Below are 17,279 nucleotides of genomic sequence, written 5' to 3' on the forward strand. Positions count from 1 at the left end.
AAAAGATGGGTGCAGCAACCCGCCTCAGGGCTCACCACCTGCTTCGGCAGGTGATTTTTTGGAGGAAGAGAGAGGAGATAATGATGAGAGGAGATAAGGATAGGCAGAGATCTTCCGGCGGGTGCCATCTCCCCTCCCCCCGGGGAGAGAGAGCGAATGGACCTCGGAGGGCTAGCCTCCGAGGGGCCATCCACTGAGGGAAGCCCATCCCCCTCAACGACTACTGACGACAGTAGTCGGGACTACCGTCCTCACCGGAGGACGGGTAGGGTGAGCTCTTCGCGGAGGGTTACACGAGCGGCCACCCAACGTGGGACAGGCATGTCCCTGGGGTCCGGGGTACCCGTGGGCCAGGGGACTCCGGTACCAGGGGCCAAGAAGCCCGGCTCCTTTTGCTTAAAGAGGACGCAGAGGGAGTCTGCCCCCAACAACAGTAAGGGGGCACTTGGGGCCAACCTGGGGAAGGAGGACGCAGGGACTGGGAAGAGAGAGGGGGCGTCGGGGACGAGGATCGCGGGGCCGGTCGTCGTCACCGACGTCCTCCTCTCCCAGGGATCTAAGTTCCAGGTCCGGAGAGCAGGGGAAAAAGCGTTGCTGCAGCCACCAGGGGCCGCCAAGGTGAGCGGCACCGAAACAAGGACGGCTGACAACAACACCGTGGAGACGAAGAGGGCAAGGGCCTGTACGAGCAGCGGGTCTTCATTGGCGGTGAAGTTAGTGGAAGGACCAATCTCGGAATTGATTCCAGCCGAGAAGAAGAGGGGGAGACCTGCTACAACTGGTGAGAGGGTAGGGTTGAAGGAGAAGAGGGAAAAGGCGCAACAGGAGAGTAAAGAGGAGAACCTTAGAAGGTTGGAAAAGGAGGCGTGGAGCCTCCTCGAAAAAGGGCGCATTCACACTATGTTGGATAAACGCCCTGCAAACGAGGTATTCAGAGACGCCTCCGCTTTGCACCTCCTAAAGGTGGTCAGGTCGTCGGAGCTAGTCGACAAGGTGGGTCGAGCCCTGGGGGCAGTGAAGCTGGTGGCGAAACGTTCCAGATCTCTCAAAGGAACATTAGTCAGCCTGCTGCACCAGTTTGCCACCACCTCTGAGGCGGCGACGGCGACCCTGATCTCTAGAGTAGCGGAGCTAGACGAGAGGGGAGAGGAGAAGCCAGAAATGGAAAGGGAGGCAGAGGAGCTGAGGGAGGAGATCAGAGGTTTGCTGGCGGAGAATACGAGGCTTCAAGGGGAGCTTCAAGCCAGCAAGGTCTCGGTGATCCCCACCCTGACCCTCTTTCAAAACCGTCCAAGAAGAGAAGGACGTACGCGGAGGTGATCAGCGGAGATACGTCCACCTCAATGGTGGATGAGGTAAGGGAGGAGAGAAGAGAGAAGAAAAAGAGGAAGAGGAGGAGAGTGGCGAGAATCCACACCTCCTCTTTCTACCTAGGGAGAGGGGAAATGGGGGAGGGGGGGCATCTCTGGAGGCCTACCCAATCTTTGATGACAGACTCCCGGGGGAGACTCCCCCTCCAACAGGGAAACCTGAGCAGGGGAAAGTGCGGAGGGATCTTGACGCCTCCATGGCGACTGCGGCCCGAACACCTGGCGGCGGGGTGAGGAGTCTGATTAGTCAGAAGCCTCACCTTGTATGGGGGTGGGACGGGAACCGGATCGCTGAGGGGGCGGGGACCCATGCGCTGGTCCAGGCTAGGGAAGTCAAGGAGAGGGCAAAGGACCACGGAAGGAGGGAAGGCCAGGCCCAGGCTCAACAAGTTCCGGCGGACCGAAGCAGGAAGAAAGAGAGAGCCAAGGAGAAGAAGAAGAGGAGGAAGGCGAAGGCGGGGTTCCTGAAGGATAGAGAAAAGGAACTAGCCCAGGGAGGAGGAGTGGGAATCCCAGCCAAGAAATTAGAGGCACTGGGAATCGAGGCGGGATTAGGATGGGCACTTCGGGTTGAGGAGAAGAAGGAGGAAGCATGGTCCCGCGTGCCAGGGAAAAAGGAGAAGAAGAAGGAAAAGGAGGGAGCGAAGAAGATTCCTACTCCTCCCCCTACCAATCAGGTAGGAGTACAGAAAGGGACGAAGGGGGCGAGACCGGGTAAGCCTGAGCCGCCAAAGAGCGGGGCTGTCGCCATAACCTGCCCCCCCCGACCGGTATCGGGAGTTCATGGTAGAGGCAAGGCGCCGGATCAAACCGACAGACCTGGGCATTCAGGGATCTCTCAGGATGACTCAGGCCCTGAACAGGGACATGTTGGTTGAGGTGCTTAGCCTTACCGCGGGGGCAGCCGCCGATCGGCTTGCGGAAGAGCTCCGCAAGCTGGCGGCGAAGAAAGGCCCCGGTTTCCGCATTCGTAGGTCGGTTAAGATCGCAGCGTTGCGACTGACCGGCCTCGATGCAACAACCGGGGCCGACGAAGTGGCGGCCGCGGTGGCCCTCGCCGGGAATGCGCGCCGGAGGAGATTTTCTGCGGCGAGGTAAGCGTCTCCCGGTGGGGGACTGGTAGTGGTGCGGTGTCTGCTGGTGGCTGCCGCGAAGGTAGCCGCTGCGGAGCGAGTCCCGATAGGATGGACTCGCGCCGGGGTAGTGGCGCTGCCCGCTCGCGCCAAGCTATGTTACCGGTGCTTGGAACCGGGCCATGTGCGCGAGCGGTGCGATAGCGCCGCCGACCGCAGCGGACTGTGCTATCGCTGCGGTAACTCCATCCACGGCGCCAAAGGTTGCCAAAGGGCGGCTCGTTGCCCGGTCTGCGCCGAGGCGGGCAGGCCCTCCGATCACATGATCGGAGGGCCTGCCTGCAAACCTCCCTCCTCCAGAAAGAGGAGGGGGGTTAAGGCGAGGAACGAAAAGGAGGGAGAGCAGGGAAACGGTAAGGCAGAGGAAATGCTGCCGACCATGGTCGAGGGAGCTGAGGAAAGGGAGGCCCGAACCCCACTGGAGGACCCCGTGGACCGGAACCTGCTGATGAAGGAAGCCAGTCCGGCCCCCTCAGCTACGAGGGAAAAGGAGGATGCTTCGGGAGGGGAATAGAAGGAGAGACTCCTCCCTAGTGTTGTGGGAACTTCCGGAGAGGACCTCGACACCTGTCCCGATGGAGAACGTGCCGCAGGTCTAAAGGAAAAGGCGAGAGGATGAACGGTAGGATACAAACAGGAAGGATGGGACCAGCGGATCTTCTGAGGAGGACCAGATGGCCAAGGTAAGGCGGGTGCAGTCTGCGGACTTACCACCATCTACCCTAGTAGAAGGGGAGACAGCGGGTGATCCACCCCTGTCTCCCCTCATGGTCGTAGACGACTTCCCCTCATACCCCCCAGAGGAAGGAGTGCTCCAGGTAGGGACTCCCGAGAGGCAATCACCCTCCGCACACGAGGAGGCACAGGAAGTCATAGCCATCAAGGCCGAAGCCCCCTCTGGGGAGACTGAGGCGGCCCAGCCGCAAGGGGTCTCCCAAGAGGGGGTAAAGGTAGACAGCCCGGAGGAGGCGTGTAAGGCCTAGCCTTCACGCCACTCCGGGTGCTACAGGCGAACCTCGGCCGCGGCGCCCGGGCCCAGGACCTGTGGGTACACAGTATCCGGGAACTGGGCGCCGGGCTGAGGGTGGCCACCGAGCCGAACTGGGTGCCGATCAGCAACGAATGCTGGTTCGGCAGCCCGGACGGCTCGGTGACCATGGTGGCTGACCCTGCAGCGGGGAACCCTCCCTGTGTTTTAAGGGAAAAGGGGTCCTCGTACGTGGTGGTCGACTGGGGGCCTATAACTGTGGGAGGGGTATATCTCCTCCACCACAGGAACAAAGTTGGGCTTGACAGCCCCGCCTGCATTAAAGGGATCCTAGACAAAATCGGGGATTTGGTGCGCAAGTGCCATCCCCGACCTGTCATAACTGCCGGGAACTTTAACGCCCAATCTGAGGAGTGGGGTTGTAGTCCCCGGCAACGGGATCCCAGGGGCGACTTCGTCATCGGCTGGGCGGCAGGATTGGGCCGTCTGTTGTTAAACAGAGGGTCCACCGGCACCTGTATAAGGCCGGGAGGGGGGTCATCGGTCATTGATTCGACATCGGCCTCCCTCTCGGCCGCTAGGATGGTGTCCGAATGGAGGATGGAGGTGGAGAGTGAGACGTTATCTGACCATAGATACATAGTCTGGGCGCTCCGCCTCCCCAAACCAAAACAGATGTCGGCTCACCGCCCAGAGGAGAGGAACTTTTCCTTCGCCAAAAGATAGGCCCTTAGTCGACTAGATGTCGACAGGTTCAGGGCTGCTGTCCTTGTGGCCACCTGGCACACAGAGCCAGGTGAGTGGGACCCCGGCCCCCTGAATGGGGCCAGGGAGATAACGGGGATAGTGGCGTCGGCATGCGACGTCGCGATGCCTCGTTCCCACCCCCGTCGGTGCTGGGCAGCGTATTGGTCAGAGGAAATAGCAAGACCTCGCAGTGACTTCGACCGCGCCAGAAGGGCATATACGCGTGCCCAGCGACGAGACGGGGATGCCACAAGGGCAAAAGAGGACTACCTTGCCGCCAGGGTAGTCCTCAAGAAAGCCATCAAAAAGGCCAAGCGGGAAGCCTGGAAGCAATTGGTGAGCTCCCTGGATGACGATCCGTGGGGACGCCGATACAAGAGGACGATGGGGAAGATCCGTCCCTGGGCGCCAATGCAGACGGAGACGATAGACACCCAGGCCCTCGATGGGCTCCTGGACGCCCTTTTTCCAAGGGCGCAAGGGGGCCTCCAGTGATCCCTTCCCCAGAGATGGAGGAGGGGGATTGGGACAAGGGCTTGGAGGTCACTCCAGAGGAGATCGCCAAGGCCCGGAGAAAGTTCGGGGGCAAGGGCAAAGCCCCTTGCACCGACGCGATACCGGGCCGCACCTGGGCTCTCGCGTTGGCCGAGGGGAACCTGTCCTCGGCCACGTGCAGGGTCATGACCGGATGCCTCAGGGGGGGTCTTCCCCCCAGAGTGGAGGAGGGCCAAATTGGCCCTCCTCCCGAAGGAGGGCAAGGAGCCCGGTAATGCGTCAGCCTACAGGCCGATATGCCTGCTGGACGAGGCGGACAAGTTGCTGGACCGCATCATTGCGGACCGCCTCGTCCAGCACATGTTCTCGAGTGGGCTGGACCTCCATGACCGCGAATACGGGTTCAGGCCCGGACGATCCACGCTGGATGCAATCCAGTGGGTCCGAGACCTGACCCGGGCGGTCGTGGAGATAAGGGGCGAGGTGTTATTGGCGGTGTCACTAGATATTTCTAACGCCGTCAACACCCTGCCCTGGCCGGAGATAGGACGGGCCGTCAAGCACTTCGAGGTGCCCGCCTATCTCAGGCGAATAATGTCCGCCTACTTCGGGGACAGAGACCTCGCCTTCACCAAGGAAGGCGGGATTCAAGGCTGGCGCACTATGGAGCGCGGTGTCCCGCAGGGGTCGGTGCTCGGCCCCCTGCTATGGGACATCAGTTTCGACCGGGTTCTTCGCACTCCGCTCCCCGACGGCTGCCACGTCGTCTGCTACGCAGACGACACGTTAGTGGTGGCCGAAGGGGAGAACTGGGGGAAGCCTGCTTCTGTGCGGAGATTGCAGTGGAATCGGTGGTGGGAACCATCGGAGACCTGGGTCTCAAGATGGCGCACAGAAGACTCAGGTTGTGTTCTTTCACGGCCGGGGTCGGGGCCGCCGCCGGACACCCGGGTGCTAGTCGATGGCGTCCACGTCCGTGTCGGGCTGACGATAAAATATCTTGACCAGTAGCTGGACAGCCGATGGTTATTTGGGCCTCACTTCAGGCAGCTGGCCCCCAGGGTGCGCAAAGCCGGACTGGCTGTAGCCAGGCTGATGCGCGCCCAAGGCGGCCCAGGATGGCAGGCTCGCCGCCTGTATGTCGGTGCGGTTCTCTCGATCGCCCTGTACGGGGCGCCTATATGGGCCCCTCAGTTGCTGGCCACCGCGGTGGCCAGGAAGCAGTTGAGACAGGCCCTTAGGCCCCTAATGATCAGGGCGATTCGGGGGTTCCGCACCGTGTCATACATGGCGGCGACCACCCTGGCCGGCTCCCCCCTGTGGAGCTCCTCGCCGAGGAGAGGAGGATTCTCTACTGGCGAGTGAAGGAGCTCCGCGAGGGGGAGAGCTGACGGTCAGGGGCCTGAAGGGCCTGATGACCCAGGCCAGAGACCGGTCCCGGGAGCGGTGGGAAGGCTTGTTAGCCGACCCCCGTGGGTCCAGTCTCGCAACGGCCGAGGCTATCCGCCCCTGTCTGTCGGAAATAACAGACAGGAGGGGGCGTGGAATGTCCTTCCACATGGTGCAGGTATTGACCGGGCATGGTTGCTTCGGGAGATACCTGCACCGGATAAGGAAGTAGCCCACCGCTCGGTGCCACCACTGCCCCGAGCAAGTGGACTCGGCGATGCATACCCTGGCTGCCTGCGCAGTATGGGATAAGCAGCGCCGTGTCCTACTCGGGGCGGTGGACTGCCATGACGGGGAGCTCTCGCTCCCGCACCTAGTGCGAGCCATGTGCGGGAGCGAGAGGGCGCGGGCGCGGCGGCCTTCTTCTGCGGGGAGGTAATCTCCCGGAAGGAGGCCGCCGAGTGGAGGCGCCGGCCTGGCAAACGCCGTCGGAGAGGACGGCGGGGCCGGCGCTCCCCCGGGGGAGGGGGAGTCGGCAGCGGGCCAGAGGTGGCATCAGACGAGGAAAGGGCGCCGGCCTACACGGGTCGGTGCCTCCCTCGGCCACCTCGGGCCAGGCTCCGTCATTCAGAGGGGAGCGGGGAGGGCAACTCCTGCTCCTCTGAATGATTGGATAGGGGGGAAAGGTGGAGGTGGGGAACCCGATTGTGGTCGGGCCCACCTCCCCAAAATCCCTCCCTCTCCCTTAAGGAAGAGGGGGATAAGAAGGAATGGTGGATGTCCCCTTTCTCCAAGGTCACACCAGAAGGCCAACCGGTGGGGATACCCGCCAGGGACCGCACCTCTCCCACTAATTCCCCGAAAGGGGAAGGGGGTGCGGTACAAGAAGGCGAAGGCCTCTTGGAATAGAGCCCTGGAGCCGGGGGGTTGGAGAGGGAATGCAGGAGCAGTTCCCCTAACTCCCCTCTTCACGATCCGACAGGTAGACATCCCGCAGGGGTTTTAGTCGGTAAGAGTCCGACATAATCCCCACCCCTCCCCAAGGGGGCGGGGTATCCATGATGGATTTCCCTGCGTGAATAAAAAAGAAAAAAAGAGGTATCCATGATGGATTTCCTCCTCGTAAAAAAAAAGGTGCACGACCGCTAAGGGGGTAGCAACGACGCTAGACTTGCTACCGCCGATTGCCCTCTCCGGGGCAAAAGGAGAATTGAGGAGAGGGGCTGGTACACCGGCCCTCCCTTCGTCAACCGCCGACTCCCAAAGCGGGGGTCGGTGAGAATAAGGGGAGAGGATACAGCAATGGTGTTGTCACTGCATCATGTATCTCCCTCCCCCACAGACCCACTGTAGGTGGGCATAAAGAGAAGAGGTCTTTGACTCTTCTCTTTCTCCAGTACGGAGGTGAGAGTGCCCGGGGGCTAGGGGATCGTTTTCCCCCCACAACCGCCGGGAGGGAGGGTGGGGCACCGGGCAGGGATTCCCGTCGTCCCAACCAACCCTCCCAACGCAGGGTGGCTGGCTGATTCGGTGGGTCAATCAGCCACGCAACAATATTTTGGCGGCGCTCCGCCTGACTGGGAACGGTGGTAGAAGCGCAAACGTTTGCCGGCTACTCCCTTCCCAGTCGCATAGGTGAGCGTGAGAGGTGGAGAAAGGGAAGAACGGCGGTTGAGGATGAGCCCCGGCTCGCCTCCCCCTTCCTCCCTGGGGAGCGGCGGTTGAGAAGAGCTTAAGCTCGCCTCCCCCCTCCCCGCTTCGCCCCTCGGGGACAGACGATGTGTCTATCTGGACTCGGGACCCCGATTAGCAGTCATGTGTGGCTCCAGTGTCCCGGCCCAAGTCCCTTCGCAGCGCCACCCGGGGAGGTTTTAGCCGGTAGGAGTCCGGCATAACCCTAGTCCTTCCTCGAGGGTCAGGGTATCCATGATAGATTTCCTCCTCGTCAAAAAAAAAGGTGCACGACCGCGGTGGATCGCAGCGGCCTGTGTGGCCGGGGCGGGCACACGGCCGCTTGCGACCCGCCGTCAACGCAGTGGCGACGACGGCGAAGGCGGGCGAGCTTTCTCGCCCGCTGGAGGGTAGGAAACCGGCCGAGGTAGTGTCGGCGGGAGGATCGACGTGTTGATGCAGGGGTCGCCTGTGGTCCTGGGTTGCGGGGCGGTGGAGACTGGTCCCCCTCATGTCGAGGGGGACCTTTTTGTTTCTTTTTTTAGTGCACGCAGGAGAAATCCATCCATGGATATCCCCGCCCCCTTGGGGAGGGGCGGGGTTATGTCGGACTCTTACCGACTAAAACCCCTGCGGGATGTCTACCTGTCGGATCGTGAAGAGGGGAGTTAGGGGAACTGCTCCTGCATTCCCTCTCCAACCCCCCGGCTCCAGGGCTCTATTCCAAGAGGCCTTCGCCTTCTTGTACCGCACCCCCTTCCCCTTTCGGGGAATTAGTGGGAGAGGTGCGGTCCCTGGCGGGTATCCCCACCGGTTGGCCTTCTGGTGTGACCTTGGAGAAAGGGGACATCCACCATTCCTTCTTATCCCCCTCTTCCTTAAGGGAGAGGGAGGGATTTTGGGGAGGTGGGCCCGACCACAATCGGGTTCCCCACCTCCACCTTTCCCCCCTATCCAATCATTCAGAGGAGCAGGAGTTGCCCTCCCCGCTCCCCTCTGAATGACGGAGCCTGGCCCGAGGTGGCCGAGGGAGGCACCGACCCGTGTAGGCCGGCGCCCTTTCCTCGTCTGATGCCACCTCTGGCCCGCTTCCGACTCCCCCTCCCCCGGGGGAGCGCCGGCCCCGCCGTCCTCTCCGACGGCGTTTGCCAGGCCGGCGCCTCCACTCGGCGGCCTCCGTCCGGGAGATTACCTCCCCGCAGAAGAAGGCCGCCGCGCCCGCGCCCTCTCGCTCCCGCACATGGCTCGCACTAGGTGCGGGAGCGAGAGCTCCCCGTCATGGCAGTCCACCGCCCCGAGTAGGACACGGCGCTGCTTATCCCATACTGCGCAGGCAGCCAGGGTATGCATCGCCGAGTCCACTTGCTCGGGGCAGTGGTGGCACCGAGCGGTGGGCTACTTCCTTATCCGGTGCAGGTATCTCCCGAAGCAACCATGCCCGGTCAATACCTGCACCATGTGGAAGGACATTCCACGCCCCCTCCTGTCTGTTATTTCCGACAGACAGGGGCGGATAGCCTCGGCCGTTGCGAGACCGGACCCACGGGGGTCGGCTAACAAGCCTTCCCACCGCTCCCGGGACCGGTCTCTGGCCTGGGTCATCAGGCCCTTCAGGCCCCTGACCGTCAGCTCTCCCCCTCGCGGAGCTCCTTCACTCGCCAGTAGAGAATCCTCCTCTCCTCGGCGAGGAGCTCCACAGGGGGGAGCCGGCCAGGGTGGTCACCGCCATGTATGACACGGTGCGGAACCCCCGAATCGCCCTGATCATTAGGGGCCTAAGGGCCTGTCTCAACTGCTTCCTGGCCACCGCGGTGGCCAGCAACTGAGGGGCCCATATAGGCGCCCCGTACAGGGCGATCGAGAGAACCGCACCGACATACAGGCGGCGAGCCTGCCATCCTGGGCCCCCTTGGGCGCGCATCAGCCTGGCTACAGCCAGTCCGGCTTTGCGCACCCTGGGGGCCAGCTGCCTGAAGTGAGGCCCAAATAACCATCGGCTGTCCAGCTACTGGTCAAGATATTTTATCGTCAGCCCGACACGGATGTGGACGCCATCGACTAGCACCCGGGTGTCCGGCGGCGCCCCCGACCCCGGCCGTGAAAGAACACAACCTGAGTCTTCTGTGCGCCATCTTGAGACCCAGGTATCCGATGGTTCCCACCACCGATTCCACTGCAATCTCCGCACGGAAGCAGGCTTTCCCCAGTTCTTCCCTTCGGCCACCACTAACGTGTCGTCTGCGTAGCAGACGACGTGGCAGCCGTTGGGGAGCGGAGTGCAAAGAACCCGGTCGAAACTGATGTCCCATAGCAGGGGGCCGAGCACCGACCCTTGCGGGACACCGCGCTCCATAGTGCGCCAGCCTTGAATCCCGCCTTCCTTGGTGAAGGCGAGGTCTCTGTCCCCGAAGTAGGCGGACATTATTTGCCTGAGATAGGCGGGCATCTCGAAGTGCTCGAGGGCCCGTCCTATCTCCGGCCATGGCAGGGTGTTGACGGCGTTGGAAATGTCTAGCGACACCGCCAACAACACTCCGCCCCTTATCTCCATGACAGCCCGGGTCAGGTCCCGGACCCACTGGATTGCATCCAGCGTGGATCGTCCGGGCCTGAACCCGTATTCGCGGTCGTGGAGGTCCAGCCCACTCGAGAACATGTGCTGGACGAGGCGGTCCGCAATGACGCGCTCCAGCATCTTGCCCGCCTCGTCCAGCAGGCATATCGGCCTGTAGGCTGACGCACTACCGGGCTCCTTGCCCTCCTTCGGGAGGAGGGCCAATTTGGCCCTCCTCCACTCTGGGGGGAAGACCCCCCCTGAGGCATCCGGTCATGACCCTGCATGTGGCCGAGGACAGATGCCCCTCGGCCAACGCGAGAGCCCAGGCGCGGTCCGGAATCGCGTCGGGGCAAGGGGCTTTGCCCTTGCCCTCGAGCTTTCTCCGGGCCTTGGCGAGCTCCTCTGGAGTGACCTCCAAGCCCTCGTCCCAATCCCCCTCCTCCATCTCTGGGGAAGGGATCACTGGAGGCCCCCTTCCGCCCTTGGAAAAAGGGCGTCCAGGAGCCCATCGAGGGCCTGGGTGTCTAACGTTTGCGTTTGCGGGGGCACCCAAGGACGAATCTTACCCATCATCCTCTTGTATGGGCGCCCCCAAGGAACGTCATCCAGGGAGCTCACTAATTGCTCCCAGGCTTCCCGCTTGGCCTTCTTGATGCTTTGAGGACTACCCTGGCTGCAAGGTAGTCCTCTTTTGCCCTTGTGGCATCCCCCCCCCCGTCTCGTCGCCGGGCGCGCACATACGCCCTCCTGGCACGATCGGAGGCACCGCAGAGTACCACGATGTCCTCCGACCACCAATGACGCCGCCCGGCGCCGACAGGGCATCGCGGCGTCGCATGCCGACGCCACTATCCCCGTTATCTCCCCGGCCCCTTCCAGGGGGCCGGGGTCCCACTCACCTGGCTCTATGTGCCAGGTGGCCACAAGGACAGCAGCCTGGAACCTGTCCACGTCAAGTGGACTGAGGGCCCATTTTTTGGCGAATGGAAAAGGGGCTCTTCCCTGGGCGGCGGGCCGACACCTGCTTCGGTTTGGGGAGGCGGAAGGCTCAGACTATATATCTATGGTCAGATAGCGTCTCGCCCTCCGCCTCCACCCTCCATTCCGAAATCATCCTTGCAGCCGAGAGGGAGGCCCAAGTCAAATTAATGACCCCCCTCCCGGCCTTAGGTGCAGGTGCCGGTGGACTCTCTGTTTACCAACAGAAGGTCCAATCCCGCCGCCCAGTCGATGACCGCCTCGCCCTTGGGATCCCGCTGCCGGGGACTCCAACCCCACTCCTCAGAGTGGGCGTTGAAATCCCCGGCAATCACGACAGTTCGGCGATGGCACTTACGTACCAGATCCCCAACCCTGTCTAGGATCTCTTTTATGCGAGCGGGCGGCCAAGTCCGGCTTTATTTCTGTGGTGGGGGAGATCTACCCCCACCACAGTTACGGGTCCCCAGTCGACCGCCACGTACGAGGACCCCTTTTCCCTTAAAACACAGGGAGAGTTCCCCGCTGCAGGGTCAACCACCATGGCCACCGAGCCGTCCGGGCTGCCGAACCAGCATTCGTTGCTGATCGGCACCCAGTTCGGCTCGGTGCCAACCCCAGCCCGGCGCCCAGTTCCCGGATCCTGTGCACCAACAGTTCCTGGGCTCGGGCGCCGCGGCCGAGGTTCGCCTGTAGCACCCGGAGTGGAGTGAAGACTAGGCCTTACACGCCTCCTCCGGGCTGTCTACTTTCACCCCCTCTTGGGAGACCTCTGGCGGCTGGACCGCCTCGGTCTCTCCAGAGGGAGTTTCGGCTTTGGTGGCTACGACCTGTGCCTCCTCATGCACGGAGGGCGACTGACTCACGGGTGTTCTTACCTGACCCTCTCCTTCCTCTGGGGGGTATGAGGGGGAGTCGTCTACTATCAGAGGGTGAGACGGTGATGAATCACCCTCCGCCTCCCTCTCCACTAGGGCTGTTGGGGGAGCTCGTACAAGAGGGCGATGGAAACGATCCGCCCCTGGGCGCCTCCACCGGCGGAGACGTTGGACCGTCAGGCCCTCGAAGGACTCCTGGACGCTCTCTTTCTGAGGGCGGAAGGGGGTCTCCCCAAGATCTCACTCCCATAAATGGGAGAGGGAGATTGGGACGAGGACCTAGCGGTGAGTACGGAGGAGCTTGTCCAGGCCAGGAAGAAGCTCGAGGCCAAGAGGAAAGCCCCTGGCTCCGACGGAATTCCTGGTCGCTCCTGGGCTCTCGCCCTCGGCGAGGAAAGCCTGTTCGTGGCCACGTGCCGGGTTTTGAGCGGGTGCCTGTGGGAGGGGGTATTCCCCCCAGTGTAGAGGAGGGCGAAACTGGTCCTCCTTCCCAAAGAGGGTAAAACATCAGGGACTACGTCGGTCTATAGGCCGATATGCCTGCTGGATGAGGCGGGCAAGATGCTCGAACGAATCATTGCCGATCGCCTCGTCCAGCATCTGTCCTCGGAGGGGCTGAACCTCCACGACTGTCAGTACGGATTCAGGCCCAGAAGGTCTACGCTCGACGCGGTCCAGTACCTCCGGGACCTGACCGGGACGGTCGTGGAGAGAAGGGGCGGGGTGTTGTTGGCGGTGTCCTTGGACATCAAAAACGCCTTCAACACCCTGCACTGGCCAGAGATCGGACGGGCCCTCGAACACTACGGGGTGCACGTCTATCTCCGGCGCATAATAGCGGCGTACTTCGGGGACAGGGACCTCGCCTTCCCGAAAGAGGGCGAGGTCCAAGGCCGGCGCAGGATGGAGTTTTCCGCAGGTGTCCGTTCTCGGCCTCCTGCTATGGAACATCGCATTCGACCGAGTATTGCGCACTCTTCTCCTCCCAGGAAGCCACGTCGTTACGCGGACGACACGTTGGTCGCGGCCGGGGCGGAGAACTGGGGAGAAGCCCGCCTCCTAGCGGAGACGGCAGTGGCATCGGTGGTGGGAACCATCGGGGACCTGGGTCTCAAGGTGGCGCCCCAGAAGACTGAGGCCGTGTTTTTTCACGACGGCAGTCGAGGGGCGCCACCCGAGACGCGGGTCCTGGCCGATGTCGTCCGCATCTGCGTCGACGATGAAGTATCTCGGCCTGACGTTGGACAGCCGATGGGGCTTTGGGCCACATTTTAGGCAGTTGGCCCCCAGGGTGCGCAGTGGCTGGCTGGCAGTGGCCAGTCTTCTGCGCGCCCAAGGGGGCCCAGGATGGAGGGCTCGCCGCCTGTATGTGAGTGCGGTTCTCTCGGTCGCTCTGTATGGGGTGCCAATATGGGCTCCCCAGCTTCAGGCCTGCCATGACGGTATACGTCGACTTCGGCAGGCACTGAGGCATATATATTGGGTGAGTGCAAAAGTTCGTGCGGAGTTTCAATAGATGGAGTTATAAGCATAGTAAAGTGTTGTCATTAATACTTCCATCTATATATTATATAACGTTGGAAAGGTGACGTCTTCAGCTGTTATAAAAAAAAAAATCATTTGTTTTCATACAAACTGCTTCGAGAAATATCACTTTAAAAATGAGTATCGATAAGGTGTATTTACGGCATGTTATGCTTTACAAGTTTCGGAAGGGAATAAACGTTGCCGCAGCCGTAAAAAACATTCAGGATGTTTATTAGGATGAAGCACCAGCTAAACGAACTGTGGAAAAATGGTTTGCTAAATTTCGGCGCGGAGAATTTAACCTTGAAGACGAGCTACGCTCTGGTCGACCTTCTAACATTGATGACGATGTTTTGCGTACTTTAGTGCTTAATAATCTGCGAATTTCAACAGAAGAAGTTGCTACAGCACTAAACGTTGACCGATCAACCGCTTTTCGGCGTTTAAAAAAGATGGGATTCGATTTGAAGCTCGATATATGGGTGCCCCATTTGCTGACCGAGAAGAACAAAATCAAGCGAATTTCTGCAGCCGTTTCTTTACTCGGGCGGCTCAATAACGAGTCGTTTTTGGGTCGACTAGTGACGGGCGATGAGAAATGGGTCCTCTACAACAATGTTCGCACCCGATGAAGGTGATGCTCTCTGTTTGGTGGGATTGCAAGGGCATAATCTATTTCGAGCTTTTCCCCGCTGGCGAAACGATTGATTCGGACAAGTACTGTCGCCAATTAACCAATCTGAATCGAGAAATAAAAGAGAAACGTCCGATTTTGTCAAATCGCAAGGGAGTCGTCTTTCATCACGACAACGCCAGACCACACGTTTCGAAAAAGACGCTGCGCAAACTGAAGAACCTGAAATGGGATGTCTTAACGCATCCACCGTATTCTCCTGATATCGCACCATCTGACTATCACTTGTTCCGGTTATGCAAAATTATTTAAATGGAAAAAACTTTGACTCTTTGGAGGCCTTAAAAAACGGCGTCTCTTCGTTCTTCGAATCTAAACCGCGCAGTTTTTATGATCGAGGCATCCGTATGCTGCCAGAACATTGGGGAAAGATTATAGAAAACGATGGAGAATATATCATTGATTGAATAAAGATTTTTGTTTGCCTAATCACTGTGTGACTTTTACTCACAAACTCCGCACGAACTTTTGCACTCACCCAATACATAAGGGTGATCCGAGGGTTCCACACAATATCATACATGGCAGCGACCACCCTGGCCGGGTCCCCACCTGTGGGGTTCATCGCCGAGGAGAGGCGGATCCTATATTGGAGGACGAAGGAGCTCCGAGAGGAGGGGACGCTAACGGCCAGGGGCCTGGAGGTCCTGAAGTCCCAGGCCGTTGCCCGTACCCTGGAGAAGCGGGGGGACGTCCTGTCTGACCCACGGGGGTACGGGCGACAGACGGGCAAGGCTGTTCGCCCCTGCCTGCCAGAGTTGGCGGGCAGGAAGGAGTGCGGATTGACCTTCCATCTAGTGCAGGTACTGACCGGGCATGGCTGCTTCGGGCAGTACCTGCACCGGATTGACAAGGAGCCCACCACCCGATGCCACCACTGCCCCGTGCTGATGGACACGACGCACCACACTCTGGCTGCTTATACAGCTAGGAGTGAGGAGCGCCGTGTCCTGGCCGGGGCGGTGGAGTGTCGCGAGGGGGAAATATCGCTCCCGCGCATGGTCAAGGCCATGTGCAGGAGCGAGAATGTATGGGAAGCGGCGGCCTCCTTCTATAGGAACATCATGTCCAAGAAGGAGGCCGCCGAGTGGGAGCGACGACCGGGAACCCGCCGCAGGAGGCGGCGGGGTGGTCATCGCTCCCCGGGGGGGAATGGACAGAGGTGACGCCGGCTGAGGAGGAGGATGAACCACCGGCTAGCGGTGGGACAAGTCCTCCTCCTCCTCGGCCGCCTCGGGCCCGTCTCCGTCTGCAGGGGGGAGCCGGGAGTTCCGCGTAAGCGGAGTCCGGTCTCCCCCCTGTGCGTCGGACAAGTAGGGACAGGGGGGAGTGGGGAACCCACTTGGCGGTAGGCCCACTCCCCAAAAACCCTCTCCTCCCTGAATAGCAGGGAAGAGGGGTAAGGAGGGAGGGCGGATGTCCCCTCTCTCCTCAGACGAAACTTGAAGGCCAACGGTCGGGCAATCGACCGAGGACCGCACCCTGGATTCCCTTGGTGGAACAGGGTGCGGTGCATTGATGGCGAGGGGCTCCCTTTGAGCCCTGGGTCCGGCGGGTTGAGGAGGGAATATGGGAGTAGTTCCCCTGAGAGGGGAGTCAGGACTCCTCTCTCACCGGTACGACAGGTAGGCATCCCGCAGGGATTTTAGTCGGTTAGAGTCTGACATACCCCCTGACCCCCCAAGGGTCGGGGGGTATCCACGATGGATTTCCCCTGCGTGACCAAAAAAAAAGGGAGTCGTGACTCTTCTGCGATGGTCGTCACCTTGTCGTGGTACAGAAGCTTGGTGACCACAATGATCCAAGGGGATGGACTCGACTTGGAATCTTAGGATTCAAGTTCGAGGGTGAACCGAGGAGAGTGGCTACTAAGAGCGACTAATATATGCTCCGAGATGGGCAGTTGCCTCTCGAAGTATTAAGGGACTGCAGGGCTGCTCTTGAGCGACATGATGGACCTTTCAGCGAGGGCGCTCGTCAGCCTCGCCTTCGGGAGGCATCTCAACAAGGAAAGGAATCCCATAACAAAACCCGTGGCGATGGGGCCCGTTAGCCTATTTTCCAAGCACCCAACGAGGGGACGGATAACCCTTTGCAAAACCCGGGTATCGGGCTCGTTAGTCTGGGAGGTTGTCAGACAATCCGACGAGGGGAAGGAAAACTCACTGTAAAAGCCCGGGTCAGTGGGCTCGTTAGCCATGCGCAACCTATTGCGGAGATTGGAAACTCCGTTATCAAACCCGGGCGAGGGCTCGAAGGCTTGACTTCGTGGGCAAGCAACCTATTATTAGGGGAGGAAGAACCCCAAATACCAAACCCGGGCGTGCGGCTCGTTAGCCTGAGGGCACCCGTACCGGAGAGAAAACTCCGTACAAACTGGGTGTTCAAGCTCGTGAGACTGGCGGTCCAGACATCCAAAACGGAGAGAAAACTCCGGACCAAACCGGGCGTTCGAGCTCGTTAGTCTGGCAGTCCAGACACCTGAACTAGAGGGAAGGAAGAACCCTGACTAATAAACCCGGGCGATCGGGTCTGTGAGTCTATTTTCTCAGACATCCGAACGAGGGGAAGGAAAACCCAATGGGAAAACCTAGGGACAGAAAACCCATTAAAACTCAGGTATCGGACTCGTTAGTTTGGAAGGTTGCCAAACAATCCGACGAGGGGAAGGACACCCACTGTTAAAACTCGGGTTAGTGGGCTCGTTAGCCTTGTACAACCTATTCCGGAGATTGGAAACTCCGTTATCAAACCCGGGTGAGGGCTCGAGAGCTTGACTTCGTGGGCAAGCAAACTATTATCAGAGGAGGAAGAACCCCAATACCAAACCCGGGCGATCGGGCTCGTTAGGC

General features: G+C 60.5%; 1 protein-coding gene across 1 annotated transcript; it reads left to right on the top strand.

Annotated features, from left to right (window-relative positions):
* The first annotated feature begins 321 nt into the window (after positions 1 to 321).
* Positions 322 to 4,733, top strand: LOC112589198 (uncharacterized). Its single transcript, XM_025301517.1, has 7 exons — positions 322 to 1,306; positions 1,524 to 2,084; positions 2,188 to 2,464; positions 3,141 to 3,447; positions 3,513 to 4,104; positions 4,250 to 4,287; positions 4,470 to 4,733. The coding sequence occupies exons 1-7, from the start codon at positions 322 to 324 to the stop codon at positions 4,731 to 4,733; spliced, it is 3,024 nt and encodes a 1,007-aa protein (XP_025157302.1).
* Positions 4,734 to 17,279: the final 12,546 nt, after the last annotated feature.

Source organism: Harpegnathos saltator, unplaced genomic scaffold (assembly GCF_003227715.2).
Source record: "Harpegnathos saltator strain DR-91 unplaced genomic scaffold, Hsal_v8.6 scaffold426, whole genome shotgun sequence".
Classification (NCBI taxonomy): Eukaryota; Metazoa; Arthropoda; class Insecta; order Hymenoptera; family Formicidae; genus Harpegnathos; species Harpegnathos saltator.